At 41.7% G+C, this 19,521-nt stretch overlaps 1 protein-coding gene across 4 annotated transcripts in view; it reads left to right on the top strand.

Moving 5' to 3' along the window:
• si:dkey-92j12.5 (multiple PDZ domain protein) overlaps positions 1–19,023 on the top strand; it is a 48,375-nt gene extending 29,352 nt beyond the window's left edge. The window contains exons 21-41 of one of the 4 annotated variants that reach the window (XM_061680588.1): positions 503–748; positions 2,270–2,428; positions 5,052–5,229; positions 5,620–5,730; positions 7,032–7,097; positions 7,979–8,069; positions 8,987–9,195; positions 10,238–10,329; positions 10,418–10,541; positions 11,888–12,172; positions 12,321–12,404; positions 12,679–12,872; positions 15,337–15,484; positions 15,574–15,645; positions 15,786–15,909; positions 16,067–16,110; positions 16,293–16,415; positions 16,736–16,840; positions 17,403–17,497; positions 17,645–17,768; positions 18,308–19,023. In XM_061680588.1, the coding sequence (XP_061536572.1) occupies positions 503–748; positions 2,270–2,428; positions 5,052–5,229; positions 5,620–5,730; positions 7,032–7,097; positions 7,979–8,069; positions 8,987–9,195; positions 10,238–10,329; positions 10,418–10,541; positions 11,888–12,172; positions 12,321–12,404; positions 12,679–12,872; positions 15,337–15,484; positions 15,574–15,645; positions 15,786–15,909; positions 16,067–16,110; positions 16,293–16,415; positions 16,736–16,840; positions 17,403–17,497; positions 17,645–17,768; positions 18,308–18,454 (2,821 nt within the window). In that variant the 3' untranslated portion in view covers positions 18,455–19,023. Of the gene's footprint in view, positions 1–502; positions 749–2,269; positions 2,429–5,051; positions 5,230–5,619; positions 5,731–7,031; positions 7,098–7,969; positions 8,070–8,986; positions 9,196–10,237; positions 10,330–10,417; positions 10,542–11,887; positions 12,173–12,320; positions 12,405–12,678; positions 12,873–15,336; positions 15,485–15,573; positions 15,646–15,785; positions 15,910–16,066; positions 16,111–16,292; positions 16,416–16,735; positions 16,841–17,402; positions 17,498–17,644; positions 17,769–18,243 lie in introns of all 4 variants that reach the window. The other 3 variants (XM_061680589.1, XM_061680587.1, XM_061680590.1) reach the window with 3 other exon arrangements.
• The last annotated feature ends 498 nt before the right edge of the window (positions 19,024–19,521 follow it).

Below are 19,521 nucleotides of genomic sequence, written 5' to 3'. Positions count from 1 at the left end.
ACAACGGTTTAGTAGCCACATATTCAATCTGCCATCATGAGCGCAAGCAGGAAATTGGCCCGTTCAGACGATTCCAACAGCATGTTCGCTGGCAGAAGGGAGGAAAGTGGGGGCGGGGAGCTTTTAATGTGTCCTTGAAATTGGCATTAAATAACATCATGCATCTTTGTACAAGTTAAGCTTTTCAAACATTTTGAAATTGTCATTGACTCTATTACATATCAGAAGTTAATAACCCAGAATATACAGACACCTACTAACCAAACACTGCATAAGGTACATCACCAGCACAATTTAGTGAGACCCAATATACCACCGCTATCAAAAAGTCCTACCGCCAAGGTTTCAGCTCAAACCTTTAATCTCCAAAATATATACAGGCATATGTCATTTCGAGAGCACTTATGTTTAACGGTCGTGTTTTTATATACATTGTCCATCCATGTAGTGTATGTCCCCGTTTGTAACTGTTTTATGTTTTCATCGCATCTTCCACTCCTAGTATAAATTACGTGCCGGCGCATCAGGTGGATGAGCACCGTACCCGACTGCGTTTGGCCCCACTGGCATCCATCCTAGAAGACTCGCCTTCCTCGCCCGCACCGCCTCCCCCACCTTCAGAAAATTTGCTGGCCAGATCCTCTGTCCAGTGTCAAACTCCAGCTCCAGCTCTGGCCGCAGGCAAAACATCCTTCCCTTTAGAAGACACAGCCACAGTCCCGAGTGTGAGTCCAGCTCCAGACTGGAGGTAATGTAAACTCCACAGCTCCCAGCCTATTATTCATGCTCGCCAAATCCCGACCCGGTGCGAGATAAACCTGTCTCGGCTTTATGACTTTGTTGGCGCACGAGGCTGCTGTTCTATCACATATTGATATGTTTGCTGCAGAGAGACTATGAAATGCGCAGCTATACATTACGGGGAATGTAAATTGTTTAACGTGTTCACCTTAGGAATTTATGAGTGTAACGCGTCACACATCTTCACTTTCTCCCAGCAGCCTCACTTGCGCTAATGCTCTGAGTTATTATGTGACACTTTAATTACCCCTATCCATGAGTATGCTCAGTGCCAGTCTCCAGTCCATATTTTCTCTTTTCCATCCTTTGTGGCTAGCGTGCGTCTTTCTCTCTTTTTCTGTCCGCCTGCATGTTGAATCTCTTGAGTTATATTTAGCCGTTCGCTTATGGATCTCATTGCTGACTGTCAGCGAAAATGAATTGTTTCGCTTCTGTCTGTCCCCGCTTTCACTCCGTCTCCCTGACTCGTCCCCTCTCTCTCTTTCTCTCTTTCATCCCTCCGTCCGACACCCCCCACCACCTCACCACCCCTGCTTTGCTCCCATTTCTCTCTGCAGCCTCTTCTTCACTGTGATATTTCAAATACTTTGTCAGTGTCCTCTTTCTTGCATCCTCTCTCTCTCTCTCTCTCTCTCTCTCCTCATTTTCCCCTCTCCTTCCTGCCTTCATCCTAACCTCACTCTCCCCCTTTCGGAGATGCTCCCCTCCCTTTCGGCCCAATTGGAACTATTTGTTCTGCCTACTTCGGTATAAGCTAACTGGCCATAGGTTCATGGTGTGCAAATAGCAACGCCATCACTCACCTCAAGAGGCTTAATACAGCCTCCACCGTTAAATATATTCATGAAAAAGTCTGTCTCGCAAACACAAATACGCTACCTCACAGTGACCTCACTGGCTCAAAATGTAGTATTTAAGGAGTGTTTGAACCTAAAGTACTGCGCCCGCCCAAGGTACTTTTTGGCAGGACTTGGTTAGTGCTGCAGTTTCCTTTTTTCCTTCTTTTTTCATCAATAAATTAAAAAGAAAGCCAGTCCAGCACAGCCCAATGCCAAGCAATCCTGATTTTGATCAGTACCAAATTGTGTTTCGGTCTTTTGACTTTGTTGCTTCTGTTTTCATATTTATGATTCACATTACTGATGTTTTGTGATGTTTTGTGACCAGTTAGAATGATTATCTTTTAATTCCTAAAAATGCATTATCAAATTGCATTTTTTGCACAAATATGATTTATTTTCAAGTCTCTAAAATTTATGATTATATGTATTATTGTTTTCCAGTCTCCCATAGAAACATAAAATATTTTAAAAGATCTTGAATCACAAAATTTGACTGACCTTGACCTTTAAAACAGGTTTGCTCCACTGTTATTATTTAGAGTAAATGCATTTTCTCTTAATTGTCCTGCTAAAAAGTACAGTAATTCACTTTTCAGCGGTTAAAGTACCAGTATGTTTCCTCTCAGTTGTCAGCTTCCAAAATGTCTACCTCACAAAAAGGGGGATGAAGAGAAAAAGGAGGAGAATGGTGTGGATGGTAAAGTGCCGATAAAGATGGATGGGAGCGAAGAGGCAGACGAAGATGTTCATTGTCGCACCCCTGTGTCTTGGGATGGACCTAGAAGGTCAGTGAATCTGTGATCTGACTTAATGTATTTACTTTCCATTAATATGTGTTCATATTAATGCAACACATTGTATTTCTTTTTTGGTGTGTCGATTTCCTTATATTCACCCCTCATGGCTTTTATCCGTCAGTGTGTTCAGGTTGTGCTCAAAACACAGAGCAGACTAAACACATATTACTAACACCCATCGCAAGCTGTTCTTATGGTATTTATGACTGACTCCCACTTGAATAAATCACAGAAGCTCCACTGTGTGCAAAAAGACGCTTTTGTGCGTCTCCCCTCGGCAGGTATGATCTTCTATTGTTTTGACTTAATCAGCCCAAGGCAGCGAATACAGAAAGCTGAAAGGGAAAAAATAATAAGCATTGGATTAATTCTCCTTCCTGTTAATGTTCACTGTACTGTTTCAAGCCAAACAGGCCTTTATCAGGCAGACAGGAGAAAGACATGCATCGCGTTCCCACGCATATTCGACATTCTTCAATTTTAATGTTGTCTTTTCAAGGTTCGAAAAGTGCTTCCTTATTTATAAAGTGCTTTAAAGTGCTTGAAATATAAAATGTATTTTTAAAGTTACTTGCTATGTGAAGTTTGTTTCTAAGATACTGGGATACAAAAATGTATGCGTTTCTCAACGTCTCAAACCTTCCATGAATTCCAAAACATCTAAGGCATGAACTGCATTATTTACTGGCACAGAAGGGTACCAGTGATGGTGGAGAGTCAAAGTGATCATGAACCCAAAACCTGAAATTTAACTTGTAGAAAAGTAGTACACACGCGTCTCTCCAAGCTGCTACAACATTTTATAACGAAGCACTGTTGAACGTTTACAGCCAATTCAGATGTGCTTAGCGGTAATGTGAAGACTCACCTTCCAGACACACACACACACACACACACACACACTTCTTTGTGCATGTTCAACATTGCATCATGTGTCATCTGGGGTAGAGGTAGAGTGTGCATAGAAAAAGAAGAATCTAAAGAATCTCAAACTTGATAAATCAACTTGGAGGCTCATTTTTTTTAAAGGCAGCTGCTGATATTTATTGCTGAACCCTTAAATTATATTTTTTATCTCACCATGACATTCAATAAGATTCCCCTGATTTGGAAATCGCCGTACATTCTCCCCCTGTTAAAAGTGGGTGATCCATCATCTCTTAACAACTACAGACCAATCCCAAAGTTGTGTGTTCTTGAGAAACTAAATAGTGAGCAGCGTAAAGATTACTTAGACACACATGGTCTGCTCTCCAGATTACCAGTCAGGCTGTAGCAAGAAACACACCGCTATTAATGCGTCCTTACGGTTTCCAACGATGTCACTGAGGCTGTACACTGGAAGACATACTGTGCAGCTCTGTTTATTGACTTATCCAAAGCCTTTGACACTGTTGACCATGCCATTAGGTGTCTTCGCAAGTACGGGTTATCTGTTTCATTGTTCTCAAGTTACCTGACTGGTAGATCCTAGTGTGTTTTTTTTCATCCACTTTCCTCCCTGTACCCCAAGGTTCTGTAATGGGACCTCTACTTTTCTCCATTTATGTAAATGATCTTTGTAACAACCTGTCAAATGCTGCTCACCATTTCAACGCTATTTACTGCTCATAGTTTTGTGTTGTGAAAACTTTGGAGTTCTTGCAATCTGCCTTTGTTATTGGTCAGTCCCACCTTACTCATCTTAGGCTCGTGCTAAATGCTGACAAATCTGAATATCTGCTTTTCTCTAATGGGAAAAGACCTCCAGCAGATCTTCCCAAACTGTTGTCTCCGGAAGGGATCGAAATCGAAAGGGTCACCTCTTACAAGTACTTAGGCATCGCACTGCATGAGAACCTAACATTTAAATCACACACAGATAAAATTGTTTGGAGATTGAAGCTTAAACTCACTTTCTTTCTTTTTTTAGGAACAGGGCCTGCGTTTCACTTGAAGTTAGGAGTCACCTTATCGCGACCACTTTTGTTCCCCTGCTAGATTATGGTGATTTACTCTGCATGCATGCACCTGATCAGAACCTTAGAAAGCTGGACAGAGTGTATAATTCTGCCTTGGGCGTTGTTACCAGATGTAGCGATCGAATGCGTCATTGCACTCTGTATGCTACTACAAAGTGCCCATTTCTTCCCATACAGCTGATAGACACCATGGCTGTCTCTCTTGCACAAAGTTCTGACTGTTACAGATGTTAAAATAAACCTAAAACTGTTTTATGATGACGACAGAACTGGTACATTTAGCTTCCATTGTTTCCTATGGGAGATAATAGATTCAAACAATTATAAAGTCAACTTTCTTGAGTTTCCATATGGGCATAAAACTAGAGCACCTCAACATAAAAAATCACGTTTTCCTTTCATGCACACCATTTCTTCTCCCTTGGCTATTACAAATGTGAATGTTATTGTTAAAGCAAAATACCTCTCTTTAAATGTGAAATAATAATAAGAGTTTTTATATTCATGGGCTTGAATTTGAGTTTGGTAAAGTTGGACAAAATCCTGCAGGGTTTTCCAACATCAGTATAGCACTTTACTCTTGGTGGATTTCTTAATAGTATCCATGGATTACTGTTGTGTATGTACTGTGTATTTGACTGTTGTTGTAGTGTGCAGCTTACTCGAGCGCCGGGCCAGTCCCTTGGCATCAGCATTATGGGAGGCAAAGGCATGGGCCAGAGGCTGAGCGGTGGCGAGATGATGCGTGGCATCTTCATCAAGCACATCAGCTCTGATAGCCCAGCAGCACACAACAGCACCATCCATGTCGGAGACAGGATATTAGAGGTATGTGTGTGTGCCTGTATGGGTGTGGGAGACGCTTTAGCCACAAGGCATGGAAAGGACAAAATATGTACAGGTACCAGAGGCTGGCACTGAAATTAATGAAATGAAAATGAAAGGTTGGGCTTGCCTTGACGCACAGCTTAGACTTTGGAACCAGTCCTATGGAGATGGTTTGCATTTTCTAAAACTTTTAAAAATGCAAATGAATAAATGCCAGGGGTGTTGGTCAAATTTCATCGATAAATAAAGATATGGTTTGATTCAGTCAAAACATTCCCAAATGCACACCCAGCTCTTGTATTGGAGCGCTTCATGTGCAGCAGTAATTAACGCTGTGGCCAGTAAGTGTATTTATTGACACAGATGCTGTGTGTTGATGGCCCTTTAAAGGTGTGCGGCGTGGACCTGAGCGATGCCAGCCACGAGCAGGCGGTGGAGGCTATCCGCAGGGCAGGAGACTGTGTGGAAATGCTGGTTCAGTCCAGACAACGGGGAGCACAGGTAGACTGCAGCTTTAACTTCACACACTGCTTGCTTCTTATTGATGTCTTAAGTATTTAGCATTGCGTGCATGCAACACGCGTCACAACTGAGTCCTTTGTGGCTCCACTTCATTAATTTCTCATTCCCTATGTATCTTTATTTCCCTACATTCATTCATATTTATCTTATTAATATTAAAATCTGTCATCTCAACCTGTCATTTGTACACATATGTATTTGGAATATTTATACATATTTGCAATGACAGCATCTTACAGAGAGCTGTACCTGGTATGTTGCTGACCTAATTTAGCTATCAGCTTCAGCTATCTGCAGTAGCTACCAGTGTCAGCTGCATAAGTTTTCTCCAGGGGGTTCGGGGGGGGGGGGCTTAAAATCAGTGATTCTTGAAGTATGGTACATGCACCACTGGTGGTATGTGGGCTCCCTCTAGTGTTATTCCCCCCCCCAAAAAAACACTCCCTAAGTACAGTTCAGTTGTATTTTACTTTAAAATTCAGAACATTTGCATTTAATCTTTAGGAACTGTTTGGTTTTTTTTAAAAATTTGAGGTAAAATTTTAATTGACCTTTTTTTGTGAAATATATTTTAATTGAATTTTCCTTTTGAATGTTCCTTTTTTCCTTTGGTGGTGTATATTTAAGCGCAGTGTTCATAATCAAACTGTGCATACGGTTACAGTGGCCTACAATAATACTGAGTATACGTTTTGGGAGTAAAACTTCTCATCTGTCTCTTTTTTTCTGACAACGTAGGCCTACTAAGCTACTATTTAGCTATGTTGGTTGTGATCGTGGCATTTATATAGAGTATTTTTTTAGGTGGTACTTGGCATAAAAGGTTTGAGAACCACTGCTGTATATACTTTGTATATACTGTTTCTATATACAACTTTGAACAAGAGTCTGTGGGGAAATATATTTGGATATTGTGTCAGACAACAGATGAATGAAAATAAATGTACTCATCATTACCTATGTACTACTCGTACTGCTCATCTAAAAATAGATATACTGTACATATTTGTATTTTACTATGAATATTTGTATTTATTTTTTGTCTTCAAGGAAGGTAATACCTGTATCGTGACAACCATGTGTGTGTGTGTGTCCCTTGGACAGTTAATAACACAATAATGAGAAAACAACCCAGTCACGATTACCACTTCCACTTCCTCCCACAATTCTTTGAGGTTTCTTCGCGAAAGTGATGACACAGTTACAATCTCTATCGGTCAGCCACCACTGGTAGCTACTCTATCTATCTACAGTATGTTTTTTTTTTTTTTTTTATATAGACCCCTTTGCTTCCCAACCATGAAAGACTAACTCCCATCATGCCATCCAACTCACACAATAGCCAGGTAAAAGCATTGTTTGCCAGTGCTGTGATATTTGCCGTGTGTTTAAGATTGTATTGGAAAAAAAGTTTGGAAAGGAGCTATTTTTATCAGCTTTTAAGTTCTCAACCACAACTTTTCAAGGCGGGCTGTGATGTAATGTTCCTCCTCCTCCACTTCTGCTGGACTGTGGTGTATTGAGACTTCTGTGTATAGTGATGAGTCATTCACTCCTACATGGCATTTCTGACAAGTGAGGGTGCTGTGGAGGGTTGTTGTTATTTTTATTATTATTTTTTTAATGGTGTTGATGCATTATTTAGAGCCAGTGTCTGTGTCTCCCCTCACGATCATAGGAAGTGCAGCATCTTACTGGTCTGCCCCTTAGTCTCCCCCCTCCAAACCCATTCACCCCTACTCCATTTAAGGTTAGTACCTTGTTTAGTGTGCACATCATCAGGGAAAAACAGGATACTAAATAAAAGCAGCTCTGCATTAGCATCTGCGCCAAGCCAATTTCCCCCAATTTTTAATTAACGTACATATTTGTGGATAGACCCCTTGTTGTTCAAAGTCCCTCATAGCTACCTTGTTTGTTCGAACCCTTTGTTTTCGCTCTTTGATGGAGATTCATAACTCGCTAGAATAAACAGTGTGCTCTTTTGATGTAAGTTTGCATGCATTTGTAAATGGTGTTCAAAAAGTGATGCATGATTTTGGTCATCTTTCATGTTATTTATAACCTGCATTGAAATAGCACACATTAATGCATCCTGGGCGTCAGTTTTCCTCCCACAAGCATGCCGAACAGGCCCGAGGGGTAGTCCAACTCGTGCCTCAAGAATCCCCCGAGGCATCTCCAACAGCCTGTTCAATAATGCAAAACCTCTCCCAAGGTGCCTCAGCAGACTTCCAATCGAGCAGCGCGGCGAAACCCCGTGACTGTCAAGGCACCAAACACTGCAGCCGCTGACGATCTGGACAACACTGGGAGAAGTAAGCAAACGTTGCACTGAGCACAAAGGTATTGGGACACATCATCATTACAAAAATGAAAGAAAATGTGGCGTTGCTTTGCCACTGTAACAGCTCTCGCTCTTCTGGGAACATTTTCTACCAGATTTTTGGGGGTGTTTGTCTGACTTTTTGTCCATCCATCCATGTCTCTGCCCAGACTTGTTTTTTTTTTCACTTTTTGAGAAGTCCAATATCAAGCTGCCAGTGCTGTTAAGAACAATCCCTGTTCAGTCGGACTTGCAAAAATGAAAGGGGACAGTGAAATGCGCATGCCGGGCCAATAGATGAAACACTACATGCATGCGCACCAACTGCTTGTCCTCCGGGACAAGATGGGATGAGATGGAAATGCTATAGTTGTAGTTGAGTGATAGCATTTGACTCTTGATGTGAGTTTTTCACACTTGTACCCATTCTACCAAGGATTCAAATAGCGTCTCATTTTGAATAGCAGCAAATGTAGCAGATAGTTGTGCTTTGTAAATTGCATTCAATGAAACATCATGAAGCCAGGATAAATCCACAGATAAATGAGCGTCCACGCTCGTGTGTCTCGTATGTGACTATGATTGCAATGATGAAGTGCACAGACGCACGCGGACAGGCACATCTCTCACACACCAGCCACACACATTTGTCATCGTTGCTATGTGCATTCTGCATTGAACACAGTCATCTTTCAGCATTCTGACAGCACGTCTGACATCATCCCCTCCAGACAAATTGCTGCAACACACACCCACACAAGCACCCCTGGAGTGTGCCGCTTCCTCTCCACATGAAGTGTCACTCATTATCGCCACCTTGCTGCACTTTTTGAGCTTTGCCATCGTCTACTCTTCTCCTAACAATGTCTTTTTTTTTTTTTTTGCTCATGCTGTCTCTCCACTCATCAGAAAAGATGCTTCAGCGTTATGGCAGCCTGTCGGGGAAGCTCCATATAATTGAGTTGGAGAAGCACACGGCAGAGCATAGTTTGGGAATCCGCCTTGCAGGCAATAAGGACGGCTCCAGGGCCCGCATGAGCGTCCACGTGGAGGACGTAGACCCTCAAGGACCTGCTGGCTTAGATGGGCGAATATGGGTGGGGGACGAGCTACTAGAGGTAAGGAGGACAGGAAAGGAGGATTGTGTTGCAAAAAAAGAGATCACAAACTTCTTAGGTGGAACACTTATCCATTTCAAGAAGCTGGTCAGCATCACATATTTTGGGTTGTTTGGTTTAGGTCCTTATCTGCTGACATCTTGCGCGTACTGTAGTCATGTCAGACAGCCGTCAATCTTTTGCGATAAATGTTGCCCAAAAACCGAAGAAAAAGCGAAATACTTGTGAGTTATTCCATTAACGCTCTGGACTGAGGTCTTGCGAGATCTGTTGAGGTTTTATGTGATATACAGACATCTCCTGTGATGTCATCAATGAAGAAAGTTCAAACTCTTTAGAGCAGGAGTGTCAAACTCATGATTGTGTCGGGCCGCATTGTCGTTATGATTTCCCTCAGAGGGCCGTTAGAACAGTGAAACCATATAAATGTTTAATCACCACATCATATTATTACCATTACACAACAAATTGAGGCATAACTACTTTTGAAATCAGAAGACAAGGATAATAGTTTGTTCAAGTATTGTTTAAGTTACTGTAGAAGAAGGGTTTGGTAACAGAAATATGCAATATCTCAACATTATTGTTTATTATTATGACAATTTGGAATTTGGATTTGAGCAAAAATTACGGAAGTTGACGAGCATGATTTGCTTTCGCCGATGCGGCCCACCACATTATTTATTTAAAAATAATGTGGTGGGCCGCATCTGGCCCCCGGGCTTTGAGTTTGACACCTATGCTTTAGAGGAACCTTTTTCCACAAAATTTCTGATTCGTATGACCTTAAGTAGATCCACTGTACAGATCTAAAAGATGATAACGCCAAAATAGAAACTAGACCGATAAGGAAAAATGACCTCTTGAAAGATTGGTTGCCATTCGGAATTCTTGCAATGAGTGATGGAGGAACAGAAGCTGAGCTGGGGAGGGTTGTGTAGGAAGCGAGTGATTGACACGAAAAAGGAGAAGGAGATGACAGAAATCAGATGCATGTGGTGATGGATGGGAAAAGCACACAACTGGTTGTTTTGATTTATAGATCAACGGTCAGATCTTGTATGGACGCAGTCACAAGAATGCCTCCGCCATCATCGACAATGCTCCTTCGAAAGTCAAGATCGTTCTCATCAGGCGAGGCCCCTCAAACTTTTTCGGAGCCGCATACAATATTGATGATCCCAATGACCATATTCGATTATACTGTATGTTGTTTCTACAGAAACAAAACAGAGGGGCAAATGTGCCATAGCTGCTCCACAACTGAGGGCGATGACAGCCAGACTGACTCTGGAGTTTATAAAGGAATCTCTATTATTGACGCCCACAATGTCGTCCCATCACAGGTATGGTGACTTACAGCGGTAATTATTGTCCTTAGCTTTATTTGGCTCAAATAATTAAATACCTGACATATCGTTGAACAGCTAAGACCATGAAAGTTAAAACCGAAGGGCTTTGTACCCCTCACACATTCATGGCTGAGGTTTCATTGCCGGATGTAAAGCACTTTAATTTAATGTGTCACTACTGGTGTGTGGTTACTGTGAATTCTACTACGATGGGTTAAATGCAGAGGAAAGATTTTGAGAAATGCATGTCAAGTTTAAAATCGTGGCAATAAAAGGGTTCATAAGGTATCTTGAACCAGGACCCTAACTGCACCCCATAACCGGTGGACCTGTAGCACTCAGTGGGTCCACCAGTCAGTAAAAATCCACCGTATTTCTACTTTCCATTCAGCAACGCCAAAGTGAGATAAGTCCAAGTAGGCCTGCACAGCAAACCAAATCGCATTTGTTGGTGGCATCGCACGTCACTATGTCTGTTTCCATATTCACCCGATGGAATCATCAGCCTGGGAACGACAATCGGTTCCGTGGTCCGGACAGCCGAGACCACGGAACCGAAGGCGGCTCTTAAATGGATAGCGATGGAGGGAGGAAATTAATAAGGGAGAGAAAAGAATGAGTGAGAGGCTGCCCAAAATGAAAGTTCACTTTGAAGAAGGGACTTTTAAATGCCCAGTGGATTATAACTTCAGTTAAGCTTTTCGATCAGTATTTATTACCTAAACCGGTTGCGCAATCTGTAGTTCCATGTGCTCTTTTGCTTAAATGATGCTATAATTGCTCTCAAGTCCATTATGTCGACAGGGGCTTTTCTGTTCCAGTACGAACCGCTTTTCGGATGAACGAGAACAGACAGGTCCGACATCCGTGACCTCGGACCTCGCAAATGACAAATGACAAAAGATTCCCACAGACACGATTTGTTTCCAAATCGGTATTTTATCTTGCCGTAGGGCGTCCCAATGCAATAGAATGATGAGAGCCATGTCAGTGCTCACTGTATGCAACTGTAAAGGTTCTTATGATGAGAGTACTCCCTTGCTATTTCTAGTCCAAATTCTACCAAGATTAACCTTGAGTTTGTGGTTGCCGTGCTCGACTCATGACGTCATCATGCGCTAAGAAGCTTTTATGCTGGGCCTTAGGCTACTGCCATTGAGATGTTTGGCCAGAGGGTGTTTGAATTTTAATCTCACTCCTGTGTGACGTAAATTCCCGTATATGTCACTGGTCTTCAATGCTTAAAACCCGACCAAGTGCAAAGCTTCCTTCATTGGAGGATTTCATCAAGTTGATTTAATTATTGACAGCTTGCTCCTCTTCTCCTCCTCTTACACCAGCCCACCGTCAAAGTGTCTGTCAGCTGCCCCGAGGCTAGATCACCTACTTCGTCCTCCTCATCAAAGCCTCATCATGCGGCGTCGCCCCTTCCGGACTCCTCCGCCTCCGTGGTCCTCAGTGCGAAGCGGACCGCGCCCAGTGAGCGTTCTGATTGGCTGGCTTCCACTTCAGCGTCAGACCCTCTCAAATGCCTCATCGTGGCTGGCAAAGAAACCACCATCGAGATTGTTAAAGGAAACCTAGGCCTGGGTCTCAGCATTGTTGGCGGATGTGACACTCTGCTGGTGAGCGTGATAATGAATAATTGCGGTGTCGCCTTTTTGAAAGTGTTCTTCTTTCTCTCCTTAATAACAGACACTGACTGTCTGTCTGTGTTAAAGAACATTCAATTGCAGTAAAGTAGTAAGTGTATTTTCAAATTCTTTCCACTAGGGGTCAGTAATTATCCACGAGGTGAATGATGGAGGAGCAGCGCAGAGAGATGGACGGGTGCAGGCTGGAGACCAGATATTCGAGGTACAAGCAACAATTATTTGTTATACTTGAAAGTCAGCCAAGGTAACACCATCCAAAGGGAAAAAAAACATTTTCAGCAAATTGCATTGAAATGCCGCTTGCACAAATCTGACTTTGTGGTCCCGAATGAAGACTACTAATTCCAGAATGTGAATGCACTTATTGGTGCATTTGTTAACAGTGGTTATGTTTGAGTGTGTGTTTTATGTTTGTTTTGTAGGTCGTGATTCAAGGATATTTCATAGTCCCATACCGCTCTGTTTCTTTGCTTCAGGTCAACGGCATCGACCTGAGGCAGGCCACTCACGATGAGGCCATTAGCGTGCTGAGACTCACCACCCAACGCGTTCAGCTGCGTGTCTTCAGGCACCGGGCGGCCTACAGGGAGGAGGACCAGTGGGACGTCTTCGCTCTTGTCCTGAGGCCTCATCCTGTCAAAGGCCTGGGCTTCACCACCGTGGGTAAAAGGTATGCCGATCAGTATTACGCTACCTCAATGAACTCTAACTGAGGTACAGTATATGTCTGCAATGGATCATTAGTTAATCATTTACATTTTGATTTTTCTCTTAATAATTCAATGGCATTCGAAGACAGTCAACAGTTTCATTTGAGCTGACCTTATATTGGATCTGAGATTTTGTTCAGTACATTTGACGTTACAATATACTGTATCCTAAACAATGGGAGGATACCTAATGGGATGCATTGTTGTCATTTTCAACCACACATTTCTAGTTATAAATGGTGTGTCTTTATGATATTTGGACATGTTTTCTGATCTGAAATAGTTTCTCACCTTTGACAGTGAGTTTATTGATCCGAGAAGACAGGTGGAGGAAGTTTTCATGTTGATGCTTGCAGTTGATGGATGAGGTTTTTTTTTTTTGTTTATGAGTTGCCCGATTATGTCGCATGTGATGTGATGAGTGATGGCTGTGACCTAAGAACAGTATTGATAAAGCTGTCACCGTGTGGAACTGATCCACGTCTTTCAATGTGGAGCCTAACTTTCAACGACTGCACTCTCATCTTCCTCCTTTTACCTTTCTTGGTACCGCTAACAACAATTCAAATTCCTATGTAGTTCATGAATTAATTTTGATTTGAACGTCTCTAGTAACAGGGATAACATTTTAATTTACATATTTAAGGTAATATAAGAAAAGATCTCTACATTTCATTTTCAACTGATCATCAAGGAACATGATGTTCTTGTTCTGAAAGCCTGTTTTAGGAAATCTGTCAGTTTGTTTTCTCTATTTGATAAAAATTGACACCTTTTTTATTTCCACCTAAATTTTACACGAGCAGTGAGGTCCAGTTTCAGGTCTGAGAATAAATCAGAATAAAATATTTTTTATTAGTATGTTGTGAACAGAAGATAAATCTTTTTAACACCTCTATCGTAAATTCTGCTTAGAGCTTTTAGCTTTAATGTTGTGAGAAAAATTATCTGAACCCTTTGGAATGACCTGGATTTCTGCATTAATTGGTCATAAAATGTGATCTTATCATCTACAGTAAGTCACGGCAATAGACAAACACAGTCTGCCTAAACTAATGCCACACAAAAAAAAAAATATTTCATGTTTTTACTGGACACGCCATGCAAACATTCAAAGTGCAGGTTGGAAAAAGTATGCGAATATCTAAGTTGATGACTTCTCCTTTAAAGATGACTGCAAAGACGCTTTCTACATTATGCTGTAAATTGATCAATGAGGTGGAGAATAATTCTAGGCTTGTCGGCAATAGACTGACAGAAATCTCTGGAACATGTTAATATCGTTGCTGACAATGTTGCAATAAGTAAAACATTAAACAAGAATGGATGTCATTGGAGTGCGCCACAGAGGAAGCCACCGTTGTCCAAAAAAAAAAAAAAAACAATGCTACAGGTTCGAAGTTTGCAAAAGAGTACCTGGATTTTCCCAACCACTATTGGCAAACAATTGTGCTGTGGTGTCGACAGATGAAACCAAAGTTGAGTTTGTGTGTGGTGGGGGAAAAAAAAGCACAGCACACCACCACCAAAACCTCATTCAAGTATGGTGGAGGGGGCATCATGGTTTTGAGACTGCTTTTCTACCTCAGGGCCTGGACGCATTGCTATCACTGGTGAAAAGATGAATTCCCAAGTTTATCAAGACATTTTGCAGGATATTATAAGATCATTTGTGTGCCAAATAAAGCTGAACAGAAGATTGGTGATGTGACGGGACAACGGCCCAAAGGACAAGCAAATCAAGAGCTGAATGGTTCCAACAGAAGAAAATAAACCTTCCGGAGTGGCATAGATGGAGTTCTGATCTCAGCCACATTGAGATGCAAGATCAAGAAAGTGATTTAAACCGGACATCTGAAGAATATCGCTCAACTGAAACAGTTTTGTGAAGAGGAATGATACAAAATTCCTCCTGTCTTTGGTGCACGTCTGATCTGCAACAACAGGAAATGTTTGGTTGAGGTTATTGCTGCCAAAGATGGATTAACCAATTATTGAATCCAAAGGTTCACATACTTTTTCCACCCTGCACTGTGACGTTTACATGTTGTGCTTAGTAAAAAAAAAAAAGAAGGAAAAATAGGAAACATATCATTTGTGTGGTATTAGTTTAAGAAAACTATATGTATGACCAATTTAAACCCAGTTAATTCAAAAGGTTTGCACAGGTTATGTCCACAATGTACAGTATATAGATGTACTGTATTGAAATCATACTGCAGTAACCATAGCAGCAGGAGAGGCAGTTCATAGTCACACTGCATCTCTGACATGCGACAAATTATTCGAGATAAGTGTTGATTTTTTTATGGTGCTTCATGTACATAAGTGTGCCATTATGCAAAATAGCCTGCTTTCAGTTCCCATCAAGTATTCTCTTTTCGTGCCACTGACACAGCTTTGACCTCTGTTTTCTCCCAACAGTAATGACACCGGCATCTTTGTGTCAGACATCATCAAAGGAGGCGTGACGGATTTGGATGGCAGGTTGTTGCCAGGTGACCAGATTCTGTCAATCAACGGGGAGGACATCCGTGCGGAATCACAAGACCTTGCAGAGAGGCTTCTGCAGGTCAGGCAGATTTAAACTTGTTCACATAATGTGTTTACTACAGTGTCATAACATTAGTTGTTTGTGGATTACTCACTTTTATGGAACAGAATTGCAGTGGTGTGTTCCACCTGGAGGTGGCTCGTTTTAAAGCGGGACTGAAGTACCCAGAGCAGAACCAGGTAAACTGTTTGCATGGCCAATTTGCTTCTATCATTGGAGAATTATTTTTAACCAACCTTTTTCATTTCATTTGAAACATGCCTGCAGTGTACGCATTCTCCGCATTCACTATTTTAACAATGTTACTTTGTGAATGTAGGAGTACTTTAAGTTGTGTTTTATCCAGAGCGAAGACTCAGACTGTTCCACCTTGACACCCTCGAGTGGATCCAATGCTTCTGTCGGCCAACAGAGGGAGACAGAACACAGAACAGATAGCCACAGTGAGTATTCAGATGTACTATTTGCCACGATCAATCACAATGATATAAAATAGCTGTATACTAAAAAAAAAAAAAAAAAAAAAGGATTTTGAGAAGGATAGTATCATGATGAATGAAAGTGCACAAAGTTAACTCAGCTCACATTTTGCTCCAACAGCATTTGAGGACTGCCCTGACTACAGAAAAGTAGTTATTAAAAAGGTTAGTGACTCTTTCAATTCATTCGTATTTGCAAGTGCTCCCTAGTGTGCAAGAGAAACTTAAGACCCATTTGAGGGTGCATGAGTAGAGAAGAATAAATAGTGTGTTCAACAAAATGAGTCCAACATACTGTGTGTGTGTGTGCGTGTGTGTGTGTTTGTGTGTGTGTCGCATCATCACAGGGGCCACGTGACTCCCTTGGCATCACTTTAGCAGGAGGAGTGGGCAGTCCCCATGGCAACGTACCTCTTTTTATTGCAACCATGGATACGAGTGGATCAGCTGCCAAAACACAGCAATTAAAGGTGTGTGTGTGTGTGTGTGTGTGTGTTTGCGTGTGGGCACGCGCATGCGCGTGGGTGCGTGTCTAAATTATGTAGCAGGGACAGACATCTGTCACCGTCGTCAAATTGTGGCGACTCATCTGCCAACTTTATTTCTCGCAAGAGGTGCTACTCATGCATATTTATCAGACGATTGATCAATATTTCAAACGACACTAGACGTGTCCGCAGTTGACTAATTGTTTACAGGGAAATGTTTGAAGAAGTTGCAAGTTTAGTCACTGAAATGTCCTCGGAAAAGCGGTAGGGTGCATCCTTTGTGTATCCTGTGTTCCGCTCAGCCAGGAGACAGGATCCTCAGTATAAATGGCGTCTCCATGGAGGGAATGACTGACATCCAGGCTGGAGTCTTGCTGAAGAACGCCATTGGCGCTGTCACCCTGCAGGTAATGTCACCGTTTACTGCGCCACAATATCAAGACGTGTTTAAGTCAACGACATTAGAGGATCTTCTTATTCAGAATAGAATGGGGGGGGGGGGGGGACTCCATAACCTTTGCATTTGGCAGTGTGTAGTCATTTCCCATTAGTTACCAGTGATAGCGAGCTGACTTTAATCTTCCCTTGATAGCACGTGGTTTAAAATCAAGTTTTACTTCTTAATACATCTATTCAAATACGTATAATTTAACTTTATTTATTTTAAATCTTTTTTTAGTTGTTGTTGTTTTTCTGTTACTGTGTTTGAAAGAAAATAATTCAATTTTTAAAAATTCAAATTCAATTCAAGTCAATACTGTTGTTGATCAGACAATGAAAATGGCGACCAGTACATACTGTAGGGGACTACTGACAAGAACATATAATCTATTTACAAATCAAAACAACTACAACCTACAAGTTTGAGAAATGCAAACATCCATCCATCCATCCATTTTCTATACCGCTTATCCTCACGCGGGTAAAAAAATGTGCAGAAACAGAAAGTGTTTGTGTGTTTAACTGTAGGTGGCAGCTGGACGCGGCCCTCACGGTCGCAGGGGTGTACACGAGCGAGCGTCAGGCCAGCGCAGTGGCCCGCCGTGCTTTCACAACAACCTCTGGTAGGAAGCTTTAGTGACCTCACTTGGTCGTACAGTATTTAGAACCCCATTCAGTAGTCCTCGTGAGTAGAGATACATCAAGTGTTGATGTGCAGAGCTAAAGGAAACACAAAGTGAACAATATGTTTTTGCATTGTCTGCCCGCAGCACTCGGATATACAAGACTGTCAGTCTTGATCGAGACCCTTCGGGTTTGGGCTTCAGCATCGTGGGAGGCTTCGGGAGCCCGCATGGCGACCTGCCCATTTACATCAAAACGATCTTTAACAAGGTCAGACACAGGCCACAATTGGACACACTGTTATTCATTCATTATATGTTTTACTAACAGCAACATTTCGGACTTAAATATTGATTTTATTTGGCTCTGTCAGAAAAATATTATCATATCTTAAAATAAACACTGATATGATATTTTCCGTGTGCAACCAATGCACACAACTGTAACGATGTTAAAGATTAGCACTCGCGGAACACGCACGATGTCCTGGCTGGTCAATGTCTCCCGACCTTCATTGAGCCGAAAACGCAGCCATTGTACATTAAAAGATTTTTTTGACTCAGTTTGCTTGCCAATGTATACAATTTCATTGAACACAAAGCAGATAAATAAATCTAATACATTTGTATACCCTTAATTGTTTCAATGAAATATTAGTGGGGAGGCCTGATGAAATGGATTATCGTTAGTCCACAGGTTACCGACTCCAATATACATTGAGTTCCTCACCTGCCATTCATCACAGGCGTGGACGCAGTGTGTCGTTTGTGACCTTTGAGAGGCGTCACGGTGACGATTGTGCTCTGCAGGGAGCGGCCATTGAGGACGGGCGGCTCAAACGAGGCGATCAGATCATCGCGGTGAACGGGCAGTGCCTGGAAGGCGTGACCCACGCCCGAGCTGCGCACCTCCTCAAGAAGACCAAAGGGACGGTAGTTCTTACTGTTCTCTCATGAGATTGAAAGTCGACCACAATTCATGTCGCACGGCCTCACACCGACTCAGATATTGTAGGTTATAAACTTGAACAGAGAAGTAATTGTAATTACCTTGGATAAGCTCCCACTTCATTATATTATTAGTATTTTTAAATGTACACTGTAGTCCCAATGTAAACTTAAAATTCCAAAAATGCTCCATCTGATACTGTATATAATGAACTCTTTTTGTGAAATTGCTAATTGCGTTAATTAAGACCAAAACAATACTCCAAATATCTTCAATGTAAGAAAGAGCCCAATTAGAAGATGGCCGAGCTCGCTCATGTGATTTGCATGAATTTGAAACATGCCAAGTGCTTTTGCCAATGTTTTGTGTGGCATCAACGTGATAAGAATATGTTACGTATTGTTTAATGATGATAATGGTTAATGAGACGATGTTTCACATCTAGAGTGTGAATTTGGTTATAATGCTAATTTTGTTTTGATCAATTTTATTGTGTAACGTGCATTACTTAGCAACCATGCCCACGATGAGCGATTGTTTTCTAATAATAACTAATTTATAATCTTGTTTTCTGTAACTTCTGGTGTTTCATGAATGTCGTAGACACGCTGTTCGGAGTTCTACAACAACAAAATGTTCTGTAAGTGTTCTTATTAAATGATCATTTGTTAGTAAATGACGTGTTGCACACCTTTGTGTAGGTTTTTAAATGCCAGCGGTGAACATTATCTGCCATCACACTTTGTTTTTAAGCCTGAAGGTCAAATGGGTAAATAACATTTATGTTAAATATTCTCCAAACTAGGTGGACATAAATTAGGTTAGTTCCTCACGCACGCGCCGTTCTGCAGCCTTGAATATGCTCCAAGCCCTCAGAACCGAGTTCCGCACCACGGGTGATCGGCTCGCTGCAGCGCCGAGGCCACCTTGGGGCCCCACAGACCGTAAATGCTGTAAAACATGACCTTAAAACGGATCTTTAAAAAAAGGTTTTTGCTGAATATGTTTGTATTTTCTCTTAATTGTTCATTGGTTGTGTCATTTTGTAATTGCAACCAATTGTATGAATCCATTG

This window comes from Phycodurus eques, chromosome 6 (assembly GCF_024500275.1).
Source record: "Phycodurus eques isolate BA_2022a chromosome 6, UOR_Pequ_1.1, whole genome shotgun sequence".
Taxonomy (NCBI): domain Eukaryota; kingdom Metazoa; phylum Chordata; class Actinopteri; order Syngnathiformes; family Syngnathidae; genus Phycodurus; species Phycodurus eques.
This window is presented reverse-complemented; position numbering and strand designations above follow the sequence as displayed.